At 47.4% G+C, this 18,738-nt stretch overlaps 2 protein-coding genes and 1 pseudogene across 3 annotated transcripts; 2 read left to right on the forward strand and 1 right to left on the reverse strand.

Moving 5' to 3' along the window:
* Positions 1-1,051: 1,051 nt before the first annotated feature.
* Positions 1,052-4,993, reverse strand: LOC136515097 (DUF724 domain-containing protein 3-like; annotated as a pseudogene).
* Positions 4,994-12,157: 7,164 nt separating this feature from the next.
* Positions 12,158-13,970, forward strand: LOC136515014 (uncharacterized). Of its 2 annotated transcripts, XM_066508711.1 has the most exons (5): positions 12,158-12,296; positions 12,996-13,060; positions 13,157-13,232; positions 13,493-13,547; positions 13,630-13,970. In XM_066508711.1, the coding sequence occupies exons 1-5, from the start codon at positions 12,189-12,191 to the stop codon at positions 13,650-13,652; spliced, it is 327 nt and encodes a 108-aa protein (XP_066364808.1). In that variant the 5' UTR covers positions 12,158-12,188; the 3' UTR covers positions 13,653-13,970. The 2 variants fall into 2 exon arrangements, 1 of the variants encoding a protein (XP_066364808.1); XR_010773928.1 differs by having other exon boundaries at positions 13,157-13,547.
* Positions 13,971-16,079: 2,109 nt separating this feature from the next.
* Positions 16,080-17,430, forward strand: LOC136517171 (probable cytokinin riboside 5'-monophosphate phosphoribohydrolase LOGL5). The gene is made up of 2 exons (XM_066510695.1): positions 16,080-16,700; positions 16,992-17,430. Exons 1-2 carry the CDS (start codon positions 16,295-16,297, stop codon positions 17,255-17,257), a joined length of 672 nt encoding a protein of 223 aa, XP_066366792.1. The 5' UTR covers positions 16,080-16,294; the 3' UTR covers positions 17,258-17,430.
* Positions 17,431-18,738: the final 1,308 nt, after the last annotated feature.

An 18,738-nucleotide genomic window follows, 5' to 3' on the forward strand; every position in this document is an offset into this window, starting at 1 on the left:
GGCCCAAATCCGCTCCTGCTTAGGAGCTTCCTCAGCTCAATTTATAGTCAGATGGGTAGACATGTTTGGTTTCTAGCTCCACCTGATGGTGTTTGTAACTCTTATAATGCCTGAATATGATGGGGAGAGTTTTCTATAAAAAAAAAAGTCAACGCAAATGGAATCGCAATGAACGAATTGTTTTAAGACAATTGTTGCTGCTGTATGCATATATAAGAAAAATAAACCTTCTACTAGAAGGTGGAGATGGAGTCATCAAGCATTCAAGCTTAAAGCAACACGACATGTCATTCAAGATCATGCACTCTTTTCTTTTAGAACAGAAGGATCATTCTCATTCAGCTAACAGCACATGCCATTCAAGATCATTCACTTTTTTCAGAACAGAAGGATCACTCAGTTAACAGCACATGTCATTCAAGATCATTCAGTTTACAGCACATGTCATTCAAGGTCATTCACCTTTTTTCAAAACCGAAGGATCACTCAGTTAACAGCACATGTCATTCAAGATCATTCAGTTAACAGTACATGTCATTCAAGATCATTCAGTTACCAGCACAAGCCCTGCAACCTTCCCAGATTGTCCAGGCACCAAACAAGCAAAACACGACGAGCCTAGAATACATGTATGATGATATGGTACTTCACATAAAGCACAGGTGCAGTGATATCCCAGAAACAAAACAGATAGAACAAGGTTCTTCGGTTCATGCCGCCATACCAGGGCAGTCCTACCAACTACATTATTACACACAAATGGCCAGGGAGCTCTCCGCTGCCTAGTAGGCTGGCAGGTGTGCAGTAACATACCAGAATCATATGCTCCTGGGCTCCTGGCATAAGGCTCATCAGCTGCTGAGTTCCCATACCCATCAAGGCAGCCCTACCAACTACTTACACAAGATGTCTTAAGAGTTCTCCACTTGCTGAACGCAGATGCAGTAACATCCCAGAATCATAACCAGCATAAGTTTCGCCAGTTTCGGCAAAATACACCAAAAGACAGCCCTAGATAGCACTAATAAGCATGTGACGCAGGTGGTGTGCCTCACCACAGTGATGCGTTAGCGCTGCTGAAGCGCTGCTCGAGCTTGCTAACTTCTGTTTTCAGCCTCGAGATCTCCGAGGCATCACTTAGCTCCTGTGAAATAGCAGACTGCATCATGCGGCGGAAGAGACAAACCTGCAGTTCAAGCTGACGGGCAGTCATATTTAGCACACCGATCTGTGTGCGCCTCTGAGTCTCTTCGTGAGAGAACTTCTCCTCCAGATCGTTAACTGTGCCCTGCAGATTGGCACGCCCCTTCTTTATGCGCAGCAATGTTTCCAGGCGTGATCGCAGGTGCTCCACGTCGAACCCATCAGCTTCCAGCAAAGAAACGCCCTTCATCTTCTCTTCGAACACTGCATCATCATCCTCAATGCATAGCCTTTTTACGCTCTCTGCCAGATTGGCGAAACAGAGCATCAGACCCAATGCCATTCCTTCACGGAGCTCTGGAACGTGCTGCTGGCACTTGTGAAAGTTTGGTCGTTGCGGCACCTTACGGAAAACTTCCATTGCCTCAATCTGTGCCCACAACGGGGAGGTCTTCACGAATGGAATTTCCTCAACATCCAAGGAATCTGAAGGCTGTTCAGCTACGATGCTCTCCTGGACATCACGAGATCCCTGCAGCAAGGAGTCACTAGAGCCGTGTGTTCTGCTTGGAACAAACTTGGACATTGGCGTACCCTCAGAACCTTTTGGTGCGATCACTGTATCACCAGGTTGTGCTTCAGTAGAGTTGCTCGTACCAATAGAAGACAACTGTGTTATTTCTGAATTCTCGGTGGACTGGCCACCTTCAGCTGCATACCTCAGCATGGCACCTTTTGGTGCAATCAATGTATCACCAGGTTCTGCTTCAGTAGAGTTGCTCGTACCAATAGAAGACAACTGTGTTATTTCTGAATTCTCAATGGATTTGCTACCTTCAGCTGCATACCTCACCATGGCACCTTTTGGTGCAATCAATGTATCATCAGGTCGTGCTTCAGTACAGTTGCTCATACCGATAGAAGACAATTGTACTATTTCTGAATTCTCGATGGATTGGATACCTTCAGCTGCATCCCTCACCATGGCTGAAGTATGATCCTGTTTCGGCATTCCATGTTCCTCATGAGCTGAAAAATTCTTGAATGCAGTAAATGACCCAAAATTGGTGCTCTGGTTAACGCCAGCCATACCATCACAACATCCATCAGTTGATTGCTTTTCCTGATAAGCTAATGCTTTGTTTGATCCTACAACGCTGCCAAATTCTATGGTATGTGATGGTATTATAAAAGATGGGGTCTGTGGGAGAGGAAGAGGCCTTAATGTCCCGAATGATCCAAACAAGGAAGCTTGCAGCTGTCCAGTCTGTGGTGCAGAGGGCTTGGCCAACATCTGAGAAGAGCGTCGTTCAAGTTGATCACTTAGATAAAGTTTAGGATCATATTTGAAATTGCCAAACCCTGTTGCTGATGATTGTGAAGGAAGTGCCAAGTGGGACTCGAATGACAACATTGTACCTTGTCGCTTCACCACTTTTTCTGGATAACTGCTTGTCTTACGCTTGGTAGGCAAGTAGGACTTAAATGACAATATTATACCTTGTTGCTTCACCACTTTTTCAGGACAAGTGCTTGCCTTATGCTTGGTAGGATCATTTTCATTGGACACCAAGTCAGACCAAAATGGTTCCGATACTACATCTTTATTTACCTTTTCCACAAGATGTGAGCCAGATTCATAGCTGATGCTGTCATTGTCAACACATGGTGCCATGCTAGCAATATCAACACTATCGTTACATGATGCCATTGCCAAGACAGCAGAAGCTGGCCTTTTTCGAGATGTTGATTGAGGCCCCTTATTAACAGGTTTCTGAAATGGGAAAGACAACACATCATTATGGTGATAAATTATAATCTTGATCAAAATGTTGATACAAGCCAAAAGATTACAAAAACACCAGTACAGCATAGATTTAGGAATCTGAACGTCCATAATTTATATATGTTGGTTTGACTATAACGAATTTATGTGGTCTTTATAAATGAACGAAGAAAATAATAAAGTACAATAACCATGACTAAAAGAATCAATTATTCCAACAATTGCGTTAAAGAGGTCTTTTTTATTCTTGTAAGCATGAAGACCTGGAATACTAATATCATGCTCATTGCTAAACTGAACCAATTAATGAGAATAATCAATATGGCATGGTCATGTCAAAAACAGTGCACAAAAATGAACAAATTTTGAGCAAACAAATAATATTCCAAGGAATCTAATATTGAGAGTCACATAGTGAAAGTACAGACTTTGGAAAAACTAACCACAGTCGACAACAAACCCTTTTTTTTTGTGAAAGAGAGTTTTGTTAAAAGTGAAATAATGTCATTACAAACATTCCAGTAGTTACATAAAAAAAGGACACCATCCATGTGCAGAAGAACTTCAACCAGAGCTTACAAACACTCAAAAAAACAGAAAAGATAAATTATGTGTACCTCTGACGAGCAGCGCACCCACTTTCCGTGGTACCAGTCATAGTGCGGCCTCAGCTGCGTATGGTCAACAGTCAACAAATCAGTACATTCGGCATCATCCTTATCTGCCTCGTGACTCTTGATTTTCACGACATACTTCTTGGTTGATTCAATATCCAAAACCTCCAAAATAACACCAGACCACCAGCTACCATGTCTCTTGTTGGCCGGATATATTGAGAGTCTAGAATCTCAGTAACAAGTTCACCATCCTCTTTGACATCTCTGTATTGTACTAAGAAACTCGATGCGCCAATTACTTTGAGAACAGTAGCTGGACTCCAGTATTTGCCGAACGTTTTTGTGGAGCGACTCACTTCAACTTGGCTTCCCTCTCTGAATAGTGGTGTTCCATTCTTCTGCACAAAGCAAGAGCATTAGAATGCACAGTTGGGCATTCACCATAGTTACTTGAGCTTGCAATCTAGGATTACAACCCAGTATCCATTAATTTTAATTCATCTCTTTGATTCATCCATTTCAAGCATTCAATTAACAAGTCCATTTCATATAGGCCCAAATGGCTCAGTATAATATAGTAGCTAACAATTGTAAAGAAGTGGCATTTTTATTTTCTGGAGTGCATTATGAAATTCACATCTAGTAGCACTTATTATATAAATACAATCCATGTTCATATCCAAAATGCTGAGAAAATACATGTCCATTTCCAGGACCCCAAATTTTAACCAGTTTATTTAAGTAAAATAACATTAAAAATATAATCTTTGCGTAAAAGTTTTGACATTTATAGTCGTTGTCGTTGCAAAAATTAAAATATGGGATCAGTGAAAAAAATAATTAGTATTTAGCACTAGTCCAATCCAACCCAAACATGCACGGATCGAATAGGCAGATCGCTTACCGCCTTTGCAGCAGCAGCTGGGACCCAGCAGTCGTCCAGGAACACGCGGCTCGGCCGCAGCGCCGTCTCCTCGAAGTCGAGCAGCTCCCGCGACGTCGGGAAGCAGACCTTGTACACCCTGCGTGGCCGCTGCGCGGTGTCCGCCTCCGGTGGCGGCACCGCCACGGCACTGACGACGACGCCGGCCCACCAGCCGCCGTTGTGGAACGCGTCGACCATGTCGTGCATGGCGAACCCCCGCCGCGGCGGCGGCCTGTGGGGCGGGCGCGGGCGCACGTTGGTGGAGGCGGCGACCTCCCGCAGCGGCGAGTCCCCGCCGTCCCTGCGGCTGAGCTTGGAGTAGGCCACCACGTAGCTGAGGTCGCTGTGCTGGTACCCCTCGACGGTGGCCTCGTAGTAGGAGCCGACGAAGCCGGGGTCGTCGCTGCGCACCTCCACTTCGGCGCCAACGGGAAAGAGGGCTGGGTCGTCGTCGCCCTCATCCCTCGCTGCCTCGTCGTCCCCGCGGGACCGCAGTCGCTTCCTGGGCCGGCCGCGCCCCATGGATCGGATCCTGGACGCGCTCCTTCCGCTGCGTGTTTCTTGGGTGGGCAGCAGAGAAGAGCGATGGAATGGTCGTCCGGGATTATTGATGGCGGAGGCCACGATGGAGGAGGGGTCTCGTCTCGGGCTCGGGGTTTTGCTGGTGCAGTGCTGCAACTGAAGGGGGAATGCGGTGGTAGTGGGAAGGGACGCGGCTCCCGAGGCGGTGGCGGGAGCGGACGGCCCGGATGGAGGCTCTGGGGGGCACGCGGCGAGAGCCTGATGCTGTCGCGGGTTACCCGTCCTGGTTGGCGGTTGCTGGGAGCAGCGAGGAGAGGAGAGGGTGGGGGAGCGGGGTGGCGATGTGACGGCGGAACGCAGTGGCGAGCGGAGACGGGACAGCTAGCTGGGGGCGTACGTGGACTGGATGCAGGGTGCCACGACGGGACGCGTTCCTTCTCGCCTGCCAGTCACCGCTGGACCGGCCTGCAACCCAGCAGCCAGCACCATGTACTGTACTGTACTGTACTGTGCGCTACCCCGCGACACAAGAGGGTTCCTTCTTGGAAACGGGGAAGAAAGCAGTGCACGACCTTGGGCATCAGCAACACGGGGACAGAGCAACCATCAAGACCCTAAACTAAAATTTAGAGTAGTTTTAGAGCAAGGCTACTGATACCGTCCGTTGCTTGCTGTATAAATCTTTACCGTCGTTATTCATAATTAATGCATGATCTACTTGTCTCTCTTACATTATTTCTTAGTTTCTACGTCGCTTATAGCCCATTTCTTTTCTCTCTCTACCTTAGCGTACAACTCACTTATTTAGCCTGTTAGCTGGTTGGTTTCTGGACTGATAAATCGGCTGGTGCTGATTTGTTATGAGAGGAAAACACTGTTGGCTGACTGATAAGCCATGGCTGAAACCAACAAGTGATCAGACTGATTGTCATCTTACTATACTTGCTCTTAGTGTACAGTTTTATCTCACAAATTATAATATTGTCACATTAGCTTTACATGTTTGAAACGATGCAGGAAGCAGTCGCTCTCGATGCATAGTTTTTTTACACAGTTTCATAGACTAAGACTGACTCCAACAGCGTGACCTCAATCTGATACATATTTCACAGTTTAGGTAACGCGCAGTGAAAAAAGCTACTTACCCATTCCTCGACCTCTCCAACAGATGAAGCCCCAAATCCCAATCCGTGCAAAAGCGAGAGAGAGAGAGAGCGGAAGTGTCGGGTACCGTAGAACGGGGTACCCCGAGCGAACATCAAAGTGGTCACTTAAGTCCCATAAAAAAACAAACCAAGAAGGTAAGCCGTGGGCCCCTCACCCGCCACGACCGAGCCCACCAGGCCCTCCGCTTCGCCTCGAGCCTCACGCAGGAGGTCTCGGCGTCCTGACGCAATCTCCGCCTCGCGCGAGGCTCCCCACGGAAGGCCTCGGCAGGGGGTGCATTCTCCGTGTCGCGCGAGGCCTCTCGCGGAAGGCCTCGGCAAGGAGTCCGATCTCCGTCTCGCGCGAGGCCTCATTCTCCGTATCGCTCGAGGCCGGTTCGTCCGCGGCCCGTCGCCCCCCCCCCCCCCCCCCCCCCCCGCCTCGGCCGACCTTCCCGACAGCACGTCATGTCTCATTAATACTTCAACCACTCCCGCAATCTCCGCCGGACGAGGGCTCGACGCCACAGAATGGCCGACGGGACCTGAGGTCGCATCAGCGTCATACCGGCTGGGACAGGGCACGGCGGGGATTACCGGCCACTGTGTTCTGACGCTGCGCCCACGATCAGCGCCCACACTACACTGTGTCCCGCGATCCCCGCCTCGAAATCAACATCGCACGGACAACTTGTCCCGGGTCATCACCGCCTCCAAGCCGATGCACCAGATCAACCGCCAACTCGAGGCCTCGGCACTGTGCACCAAGGCCTCGTCTATCTTGGGGTTCGTGCCCGCCGAGACCCCCCATTGCGGTGCAGCCTCGGCACCGACCAAGCCTCGGCCTCGTACACAGTCCGTCCACAGCGGTTTGCACGTCCTCCGCCGCACCCACTCCGAGGCAGTCCCAGGGCTCTCACGACGCACAGGATCGGATGGGACTAGCACGCCGCCCCAGTGCTCCAAGGACGGACCACTCCGACGACCACGCCGCCACAGGAACAGGCCACAGGGCTCGGACATGCCGCCCCTGTTGGCACGACGCCGCATAGTTAACGCATGTATTGTCCTTGTCCTCCCTTCAACTATAAAAGGAGAGGACTTGGGCCACTTAGAGGGGGGACAAGGAGAGAAGAACGCCTTGTAACACACACACACACGCACACATCCCAGCCGCCTGAGAGCAACGTCTCAAGCGGCCCACACGACACCTTGTCGAGACCTAGGACTAGCTCCCTCTCTCCCTAGCTTGTAACCCCCTACTACAAGCACTTCGGTGCAAAGAATACAAGATCGATCTCTCAGACTGGACGTAGGGCATCGATTGCCTAAACCAGTATAAACCTTGTGTCTCTTTGCATCACCATCCGGGATTAGGGGCACGCAGTTCATATTTACTGGTTGGTTGAGGACCCCCCGGTCTGAAACACCGACAGGAAGAGAGAGGGAAAAAAGAGAAAAGGGAGGAGAGAAGGAGGAGCAGAGCCGACGGCGGCGTTGCTAGCAGCGGCGTGGCACAGGGCGGCTGCAGGGCAAGCGGAGCAAGGCAAGGGCGTGGCGGACGACGACGGGCGTGGCTGGTCGGAGCTCCGGCGCGAGACGGCCGGGGCAGGGGGGCTGTGGCGGCGCTTGCCGCGGCGGCGCAGAGCAAGGCAAGGCGAGAGCGGAGGCGCTGGGCGAGTAAGGAGGCGAGCAGAGCAGCGGCGCGATGGCGGAAGGGTGGCAGCGGCAGGCTTGGTGGTGCTCGACCCCGGCGAGCAGAGAAGAGGGAGGGAAGAAGAGAGAGCAGAGGAGGAGAAGGAGGGGGGAGCGTGGAGGGAGACGGGCAGCACGACGGCGGCGCCCAGAACTTCGGCGAGTCGGCTTCATCGCGAGGGCTGCCCCCTCGAGCCCGCTGGCCGTGCTCCGCCGCGGATCCTATGGGCCCACCATTTGCGTCGTCTCTCTTCGAAACGTAGATTTGCCTGCCGAATCGCCGAGGACCCAGAATGGGTATCGTGTCTCGGTCCTCCGTTGGAGAAGTGTTTTGGTACCTAAAAATACTGTGCATAACGCATTTTTGCGTTTGGGTACGCCGTTGGAGACAGTCTAATCATATCATTAAAGTGTTGTGTAGTCGGTGTTATGATCAGATGTACCATGTGAATTATGTAGCCACTTCAAATAATATTTAGCTTGCTCTTCTTCTTTTTTTTGACAACATATTTAGCTTGATCCTTGAGCACACAAGCTGACCTCTACTATTGGAAGTCTGACGACCTTAACAATATCATGGATACACCTCTGTTTACAGAGAAATTACGTAGATCAAACACCGCCTGGTACCCTCCCTAGCTTATTGGGTTCGACTCTGAACTCGACCACAATGAGCACAATCGGCAATGCTCAGAACGATAGAAAGAACTGATGACAACTAGGTTTAACTATATCTCTGCCACTATTCCAAGAAATGTGATGAGTATAAGACTGATTTATCACACTGATGCATTATAAAGCCCAAACATACAAAGTCGATAGCAGCGCTCCCTATTCTATGAATCTTTTTCTCTTCTTTCCCCTATGCTAACCAAATTCGTGATCTCAGATGTTATTCCGTGCCTAAAATGCAAAGATCTATAACAAATCATGGATTTAGGGAGTGGATTCCTGTAGGGGAAATCCAAGCCGCTACTACCTCCAGAATTCATATCCCGATCAACATTGTTCATGGCGGTGCGGCATGGCTGAATATGGCCGGCGATTTTTTTTCACTATCGGGTCTAGCTTGTATTTCATTAAGAATGCAGGAGTTTTAAACGTTACAGATCGACACAATCTCACTAGCGAGACACAAGCGAGATTGACCGTGCAACCAGCAATATTACAAAAAAAGGGCTATACGGCTATACTGTTGCGCGACCAAATGCAAGGATCTCTAGTGGCCTACACGGACCTCTTAGCAAATGGAATCACCCTTCTTTTGTCAACCATCCATGGACCTCGGAGTTCCGCCCCTCGAGAACTCCCTTGTTGCATCAAGTCGTCGTTGTCGGCTCGCTGTCGGATTGGAAGCGAGGTGCCATCTTTTTGTCGAAGGTGGGGAGGGAGCGGATAGCCAAATGCGACTGAACTCCAAACGAGATTGCCTCACCTACCTGAGGATGAAATGAATCTCCCTTGGTGTGGTGTCATTCCGTTTCTAAGATGTTGATAACCGAGCCACACTTATTTCATCCTAATGAAAAAAATTCTTCTCTTTCTTGGTCAATAGGTGCCACATCATCACTTTTTTCCTATATTACACCTCATTTATTGACAATGAAAGAGACTGGACTTAAAGTTTTAGTTAAATAACACAAGTTTAATAGGTTTATGTTCAAGCCCTTAAACTAAAGTGGTTCTCAAATCTTTTTTTTTACCGTGGTCCCTATCGAGCGGTTAGCTATTTTTTTCTTTACGTTTGCTCATCTCTTCCCTCAGAGTCTCGTTTTTATGCCACGGGCAACCCTTGTTATCGTCATGTTCATTCAATCTTCTCCTTTTCTTCCTTCCTTGTCGTGCCCTCGACAAGGACGCCCCTCCCTATATACTCCACCCAGAAGAAAATGACTCTATTTGAAGCTTTTTATTGATTTATACCATATTAATTTTGATTAAGAGCATGTTTGGTTCACTGACTAGAAAGCTTGTCTGGCTTACGGGTCTAGGGATGGACAAAAGTGCCTGACTGGTGGATGTCAAACAAAGAACAGTTTTGTAAAAAATGTATCAATATTTTATAATTATAAGTAGCATTGTATTCTTCATGGATATATTTTTATATGATAAACTATTTGTCATTATAAACTGTTTTCTATAGATTTAATCAAGCCTAAGATAAATTAAACATAAAAGTAAATTCTTCTAGAGACGAATAGAGCAAGAAATTAAATAACTCTACTGAACCTCCTTTAACTATTGCATTTGTCTACTTTCCCTTGGTCTTTCCTACCACCAACGAGTGATTCTATGTATCACACTGGAGTGGATCAAAGAAATAGCATACGATACACAAAGATTATACTGGCTATTGATATTTATTAACGTACACAGATAAATTCGTAAACGCACGGATACCGCTGTAACTTTCACCCAAAAATATTCCAAGTATCGTATCCACAGAGAAACATGTGAGACTAACTACAATCTAACGTAATTAAGGATGATAACAAGGTTAGGATAAACAATAGCGTAGAGAGGATAACTACGGTTCTCTTATTCTGACTTCGGTAAGTTATGTCTTCTACTATTCAACTGAGGATATTACTAGGGAAAGACATCAACAGATGATGCTTTCCCTTCGCAACTAGGTCATACTTGTCCTACACACACGAGGTGGACTACAAAGGATTCAACGATGCTATAAGAGTCACCCTCGCGAGCTACCATCGGTCCAGAATGCAGGATGCATCCATGATTAACCTAAGTCTAAGCACCACGCTTACACTTACAATTAATACTTTACTCCCTCTAGAGCAGGAATAAAGCACTTAAAAGAGTCGTGAACCTGAAGAACAATATAAATAAGCTGCTAACTTAAATTAGAAGTTGATTAACAGAGAAATCTCAGAGACGCTCAGATAGAACTTGGATCCGCCAAGGTACAAGCCGTAAAGAGAACACCGACAGGCCGGCACTTCCTCCAAACTCTTCCCTCACTCTACATCTCACTATTATTTATAAGACTAGATCCTATGAAGGACTAATCTTCTCTTGATAGCTGACTCTGATCCTGATGAGGAGAATATGAATTAGGGTTTTAGGATGGCTCTAGGGAGGGGGTAAGGGCTGTTATATATAGGCCGAAGCATCAATTCTGGATCCTCGTATTAAACCGACTTGAATAAACGGCGTAGATGCAATCTAGGAGGCGGTAAAGAATCGACATTCGAAGGAGAGGATGACATGTCAGCCCCTCGATGTCTGCTTCGGTGGGTTGCCTTTCGGAGTGTTCTAGAGTCTTCCCACGTCGGTTTCGCTGCGGATAAACGTGATTTGCTTTGACGAATAGGTCCTCCTTGACGGTTTTCTGGATAAATCCTCCCGTAAACACATATTCACCAAAACTTGTGAAATTTATTAGTTTAAACCCTTAGACATATGTTTGGTGATGGAATTAAATATATATGCAGGTTATATTTACGGTTTATGATTGATGTTAATGACCGTCGACACTGACTCAGATTGGGATGACCCATATACAATGTATATGAGAGTTTGTATTGCTTGTGCTATGTATGCTAGGATAAAGTAGGGGCGTGCTCCTTGCCTCTTCTTGTATAATCTGGGGACAGGATTACAAATAAAATCTCTGTCTAATCAGTTTACATATTGGTTTTTATAATTGGCTATACGAGTTTTGATCTAGTTGGTTTTCAAATAATCTTTTTAAGTCTTGTATGCCATGCCAAATCATGGGATACCCCTAGATTCGATCCACCTTAGGGTCCATTTGATTTACAAGGATTGAACCCAGTATCAAGATTATATAAACTAGAAACAATACCACGTGCGTTGCTGCGGGAATTACGGATTAGTGAATTGCATGGTATGATATAGACAACAAAATGGTTATGTATCTTACTGACGTGGACATTATAGTGTATGTGCTAGTAGATTTTAATTATTTGTGATAGCTTGCCTAACTAGACAGATTGTATCTTGAGATAACTAATCAGTGGGTTTTACTTAGTGGATTTTAATTGTATGTGATAGTTCATTGCCTAGTTTGATAGCTTATATGTTGAGATAAATAAGTAGTGGGGTTTTACTTTATAAAAGTATAAGATAAGATAAGACAAGATTAACGAATCGTTTCAACCCTAAATTATTCGAGGGCCATCAAACCCAACGAGCCCTTAACTAGTCGGCTTGGCCCACCCGTGTGTAGCTAGTGGACCCATTCGGAATCCAACAGGGTTGTTTTTGCTAGGAAGAAAACCAAATATATTTAAATAAAACTATCTAAATAACCACGGGTTGCGATCGAAAAACAGAGAGAGACCGTATTACCGTAAGGGCAAGAAGTCGCGATGAGGGAGGAGGTCAGCTCGATGGCGGCGGCGGCGGTGCTTCGCGGTGGTCGTTCAGGTTTTTCATCCCGGCTGCTTGGATCCTCTACGGGTACGGCGCACAAGCCGGTAAGGGAAGGGCGAGCTCCCTATGATTCGTACGCGCCGCGGATCGGATTTGTACGGTCGGTGCGGTTAGGTTAGGTTAGGTTAGGTTTTCATCATCTATAAACAAATTGCCGCGCAGGTCGGATTTGTATGGTGGGTGCTGTTACGGTTTGATTGATCTCCACAAGTAGCCAGTTTAGGCTAGTTTGCCTTGTTCGAATGGGAGAAACACATTATATTATAGGTGAACATTTGTGTCAAATTTAGCCCTGCTCACTCTGTTACTGCAAAACTCGATCCTATTTGATTGACTAGTGGATTAAATAGATGCTTTAATCTCAGCTATGAACTGCAAAATCGTACACTGCCCTATATATGAAGAATTAATCCACAGACCTGTGCACAGTACTCATGCCCCTAGCTAGCCCCAATGGTTTATCTGATGATAGATTCAATTAGTTAAATTTGCAATGCCAATCAGGTGATTCTTGATTGCTCATGAGCTCCTTGCCTCGCTCATGAGCTCCTTGCCTCCTTTAAATATCTGTGGAACCTGTGCACATGTGCAAGCTGGGGCAATGCTTTACTCAACCAGATAAATGGATTGTAACGTGTTTATACTCTGGAGAATCCAATATGGTTGGAATTAGGATGGCTCACCCTTATCACTGAAATAATCAGTGAACTGCAACTCTACATAATAATGATCATGTGTTGCAGGGCCAGTGGCGTAACCCTGTACTTTGTGAAGGTGTGAATGTCAAGGCGCCTGAGAGGATGGAACAGTAAGTGCACTTACGAGCAGACTGCAATCACACAGTTCCGTCATGCCATAACATATACTGCTTATTCAAATTGAGTGCCCCCTACTTCCCATGCAGGCTTTGCAGCAAGAGGTCCCTGCATGTGGAGCCCAAGTGGGAGCCAAAGCGGGAACGTGTGGCTCATCACCCTATGGTTATTATCTGTCTTGCTGCTACAGGGTTCGGGGTGATTTACACCCTACCAACCAATTACCGTGCAGCTAAGGCCTGTTTCAAGCGCCCTGTTTGTTTGGGCTTGTTTGACTTATAAGCCGTATTTTTTCAACCAACGAATAGTATTTTTTTCTCACATCAAATCAATTAACAGTACTTTCAGTCATAACTTATCAGCCAAACAAGCACAAACGAACGGGGCGAAGGTCTACAAGTAGCTAAGTTGTCAGTGTGGTGCAGGAAACGTTCTCTTTATTGGGAGCTCACCAAATGTACTCGCTCCATCTCAAAAAAGGTATTAATACCTTGTTTTTGAATATTTAGACAAACTTGTGATCTTTTGACTCGTGAGAAAGTAAGATTTTTCATCTTTTTAGGACAAGGAGAAGGAAAGTTCTAAACCTCTAGGTGCAGATCTAGCGGGTATGAACAGCTCGTTGGTGTACCTTGGTAGCTAGTGTGCCGGCAGTGACCGGAGATGAAGTGCAGTCGCAGTCCCGACGACGAGGCGAGGTACAGCGTCCCGGTGGTGGCACTGCAGAGGTGACAGTGAAGTCGGTGGTGGCTTCCCGTTGCTGGCAGCACCGTCTCTTGATCGGTTAGCTTTAGGGTTTCTTTGTCGGAGGGTTACGGCGGCTCAGGTCAACCTCGTAGCTAGAGCCCCGGCCTCCACCTCCATTTATGGTACTGTGCGACAGGGGCCCACCAACCATAGAGCGATTGGACGCCCCCGATCAGGGCGCTGATCCAATGGAGATCAAACTAACATAGTATACACATGTATTTGAAAAAAAAAACAGAGAGGACACTATACTTTAATCTGCCGTTCCCAAAAGTAAAGCAATTCCAAAAAAAAAAGTGCTCAGTTAAGTTTGACTAAATTTATGTAAAAAATATATTCATGCTTTTATCATAATATACCTATTTCGAATGTTAAATGTTGATATCGTTTTATAAACTCAGTCGAACTGAAGTTAGTTTGACTCTGATCAAACTTAAAATTGCACTCTTTCCAAGATGAATATAGTATTTTTGTGCTGTCAAAAAATTAAGCCGAGTAGTAAAACCAAAAACAACAAGAAAAGGACCTAGTGTTTATGTGACTGTGAGTCCAGTCTTAGCCTGCTTGCCTGCCTGCCTTGGAGCAACTTGTTGCGATCTATCTCAAACAATGCAAGAGGCAGGCAGGACAGTAATTACCAGAAAAGTCATGCCATGCTCCGGCTTATCAGCTAGAATCTACAATATTTTTCTCTCATAACAAATCAGCCAAGGCCGACTTATCAATCGGCTTTAATACCAGCTCCGATAAGCCGGCTGATAAGTTCAAGCGAATCGAATAAGCCGGCTGATAAGTTCGAGCGAATCGGATAAGTCAGCTGATAAGTTCAAGCGAATCGGATCTTATCTTATTCTTATAGTGATCGTACATATATAGCGATGTGGAATTTGGATTCTAGATTAAAAAAAACTACGAGCGTCTGGACATTAGATTATTGTCGTTGTATAGAGTGGTAATAATCTCCAAATAGACAGTTGGATTCTACAGTCTCATTATAGAATCTAGCTAGGTGTTTCGATCGTATTATTATATTTCTATCTTATTCTTATTTTTCTCAATTTGGAGTTCGAAACAAGTAGTACTTTTGTTTTGATTAATTCCTTGTGGAAATTCTAGTAAGGAAGCTGAGGACTGAGGTCATCCCTTACGTCCTATAGGTACCATCATAAGCGCTGTGCCATTTGGTGTTTGTTGACCTCCTAGGCACTCGCTCCATTATTCCTTGTGGTCTAAATTAAGTAATATATAGGAGTATACACACACAATGACATGCATGGTGATTACGATTTTTTTTCATACGAAACGTGGTTTTAATTAATTAATCTTCGACCTTTTGACAGTAGTAGGAATATTTGGTATAGTGTGCCTAAAGTAAATAAAAGGATTATATTATGTGAGAGCATATAATTAACTCAACTGGTTAGATTTTTTGTGGTGGAAACTGCTCGCCTAGGCTTAAATCATCAATTTAACACAGATGTTCGTATTTTTCTTAGATTTTGCAGCGTTATTTTTTCGGTAAAAGTCGAGTACCCCTTGACACTAAGAAATTTGTGATTGTTCAGTTAACGCGAGTGCTTGTGCCCCTCGACACAACAAGATGTACGTGGTGACTTCATCACTCAACATCTGCCAACTCAGTCTCTTAGATATGTTTATAGAGATAGAGTGTACGTACACGTTCATAGGAGTGAGTATGTAGGGGACGTTTCATTAATTTCGACAGCGAGACGTCTGTGGTAACATCGTCAATCTCGAAGATTTGTCGGTCTAGTCTTCGAAGATGCAGACGATGTTCCCTTCGATAGCGAGCCGTCTATGGTTACTTTGTCAATCTCGAGAATTTGTCGGCAGTCTTTGAAGATGCAGGCGACCTTACCGTCGACAGTGAGGCACCTATGATGACTTCATCAATATTGGAGATTTGCCGGTTCAGTGTGCGTCCATAAAGCTTGCATTTTGAATGTTTGCATTGTATCATGTAATTAAAGAAAACCTGAACGTCGGATAATAAATAAATAAATTTAAGGCAGACACAAAAAAAAATGACGGGAACGGGACGGACAGGGACGGGGAGATGGTCCCACATGGCGGGAGTGCGAGTACCAGTGCCATGCCGTGGATGGATGATTGATGGAATGGGATGGGAAAATGGACGTCCTGAGCGTCAAGTTCGTCCCATCCATTCCATCCTCTCTATCCCCTTATCCTGATTTCCTTATCAATGCAATCCTTTCCCTGCTTCTGCTTGCCAGTGGCTCCGAGAATGAAGGAAGCAGCAGGAGATGGGATAGCCGGCCGGATAGAATTGGTACTGCTGCTATCTAGGACTAGGAGGAGGAGTAGCAAGTGTGGCGCACGTGTCTCGCTCGCTCTCTCTCTCTCTCTCTCTCTCTCTTTATATAAGCGCGCGTCCCTTTGCGTGCTTTCGTGCAGTGAGAGGAAGATCGAAGCATCAGTACGTAAGGATTGAATCGAAGATGGATCAGGAGCACGAGCAGCAGGCGCCGGTGCCTGTGCCGGCGGCAGCGGCAGCAGCAGCGGCGGAGAAAGAGAAGAAGAAGAAGAAGTTCCGTCGGGTGTGCGTGTTCTGCGGGAGCAGCCCCGGGAAGCGGTCGTCGTACCAGGCGGCGGCGGTGCAGCTCGGGCAGCAGCTGGTGGAGCGCGGCATGGACCTGGTGTACGGCGGCGGCAGCGTGGGGCTGATGGGCCTCGTCTCCCGCGCCGTCCACGACGGCGGGGGCCACGTGCTCGGGGTGGTGCCCAAGGCGGTGCTGCCGCTGGAGCTCATCGGGGAGACGCCCGGGGAGCTCAAGCCCGTCGCCGGGATGCACCAGCGCAAGGCCGAGATGGCGCGCCACTCCGACGCGTTCATCGCGCTCCCAGGTTTAATTTCTCCGTCCGTCCGTCACTGTTGCTTAGTTGCTTCTTCTTCAGCTAGTCGTCGATCAACCAAACGGAGGGATCCCGGTCCGCACGCGTCGCCATCGCCTCTCACCAGCCCGCTACCTAGCTGCACGGCTACACCCACCCGAATATATACCAACCAAACCTTTTTCTTTTTGGTATATGAATCCGCTGGTCACATTCAAATTCAAAATTATTTATTTAAATTCTGAGAGACGTACGAGGATCCTTTTGTTTTTTGAACGGAAGGAGGAGTAACAATAATCGCAGGTGGGTACGGGACGCTGGAGGAGCTCCTGGAGGTGATCGCGTGGGCGCAGCTCGGCATCCACAGCAAGCCGGTTGGCCTCCTCAACGTGGACGGCTACTACGACCCCCTGCTCGCCTTCGTCGACAAGGCCGTCCACGAAGGATTCGTCACCCCCGCCGAACGCAGCATCATCGTCGACGCGCACACGCCACACGACCTCCTCGACAAGCTCCAGGTCGATGACGACGACGACGACTCTTCATTGGCGCCGGACCACATCGCCTAGCTAGCTATTCATCCATCACCAACCCAGCAACTCCGCATCCTCCCGCTAGCTGCTATACCTACCTCTAGCTTAATTAGCTTATTGTCCGTCAATTGTTTTCTTATTGGATTCCATACATATATGTAATTATAATTAAATTATATTGATCCATCGGATACTATACACCCAAACTATGGCCCTGTTTGGCATGACTCCAACTCTGAGTGGAGCTGCTCCACTCCAGAACTCCAGGTGGAGCCAGCTCTGGATAGAGTTGGAGCTGTCTGATGGAGGTGTTTGGCTAGGAGGGTGTCCCCAGCTCCACAAAAGAGGAGTTTGAGGATAGATTGCCATTCTTACCTCTGGTTTGAATAAATACACCGTTCTTTAGACAAAATGAATGACTTAACTTCTCACAAATATGAAATGAAAATACATACAGTAAATTCCAAAATAATTACTAATAATACACTTCAAGCCTAGTCATCCCAAGTCACTGAACATCGATTAATCCAATTTGTTCAACACATAATGAGTAGTATAGATAAACAATCAATAGCCAATTAGTAGATATTTGGACTGCAACCTCCATCGATCAGTAGAGAGTATATAGGAGTATCAAACAGACAAACACAAGGAATTCTGAACTTTGTTTTGTGGCGTCCATCTCTGAACTTCATAATCTCTCTGAACATCGAGTAAGATGCCCGCGGAGTTGTGGCACACGTGCCGTGGCGACTGACAAACCAAGTTCAAGTTCACACTTCACGCGGCGATTTGTCTGACGACGTTGAAGCAGCAAAGGCTCCATCAGACATGGGCGGTGGCGCATTTCGTCGAACGGGCGGCGCGCACTGCAATCCCAACTGTTTGAGTGCTGCTCACACGACACGACCGGCCACCGCAGGACAACGCTCGGGCGTCGGCATTGCACGGACTCCCCTCCAAGGCAGGCAGGCAAAAGCAGCCTCGCGATTCCACGTGCGCGTGCAGAGGCCGCGCGGTGATCAAGGATGCAGTCAGGCCCCGGTTCACTCCCAATCCATGCTCGTGCGGCCGCACCCTGCTGCTTCCCCGCGCGTCGAGGATGTACGACCCGGCGCGTCGTCCAGGAACGAGCCCTCCGACTGGTCCACCTCGCCGGACGCTAGCTTCCCCGCGCACGCGGAGTACGACCCGGCGCGGCACGAGAAGGGCAGCTCCAGCCCGGCCTCCTCCGCGGCGTTGAGGATGTAGGTGTCAGTAGCCAATTAGTACATCCGCCCTCGCCTCTGCTCGCCAAGAAGTCCGGCGGGGCTCGGACAGCCAGCGGCGGGGATGGATGGCGACCGCCGATGTGGGTGGCGGTGGGCAAACCCTAGCGGCGGCGGGGGTCGGGCGCCAGAACAGAGCAAGTGCGGATCGAAGGAGGCGTAGGAGGGAGATGTGGCGCGGGGTGTGTTGGGAGGAAAAGAACGAACCGTTTTTCTGTGTAATCAGTGGTATTGGTGGGTAATTACCCA

The sequence above is a fragment of the Miscanthus floridulus genome, chromosome 17, assembly GCF_019320115.1.
Source record: "Miscanthus floridulus cultivar M001 chromosome 17, ASM1932011v1, whole genome shotgun sequence".
Taxonomy (NCBI): domain Eukaryota; kingdom Viridiplantae; phylum Streptophyta; class Magnoliopsida; order Poales; family Poaceae; genus Miscanthus; species Miscanthus floridulus.

Bases quoted from the DNA above. Each gene is read 5' to 3' on its own strand.
- LOC136517171 (XM_066510695.1), top strand. From the start codon at position 16,295: ATGGATCAGGAGCACGAGCAGCAGGCGCCGGTGCCTGTGCCGGCGGCA. The intron at 16,701-16,991 runs GTTTAATTTCTC...CAATAATCGCAG, and splicing joins CGCGTTCATCGCGCTCCCAG to GTGGGTACGGGACGCTGGAG.
- LOC136515014 (XM_066508711.1), top strand. From the start codon at position 12,189: ATGAGGGAGGAGGTCAGCTCGATGGCGGCGGCGGCGGTGCTTCGCGGT. The intron at 13,061-13,156 runs GTAAGTGCACTT...CTTCCCATGCAG, and splicing joins GCGCCTGAGAGGATGGAACA to GCTTTGCAGCAAGAGGTCCC. The intron at 13,548-13,629 runs GTATTAATACCT...TCATCTTTTTAG, and splicing joins CTCGCTCCATCTCAAAAAAG to GACAAGGAGAAGGAAAGTTC.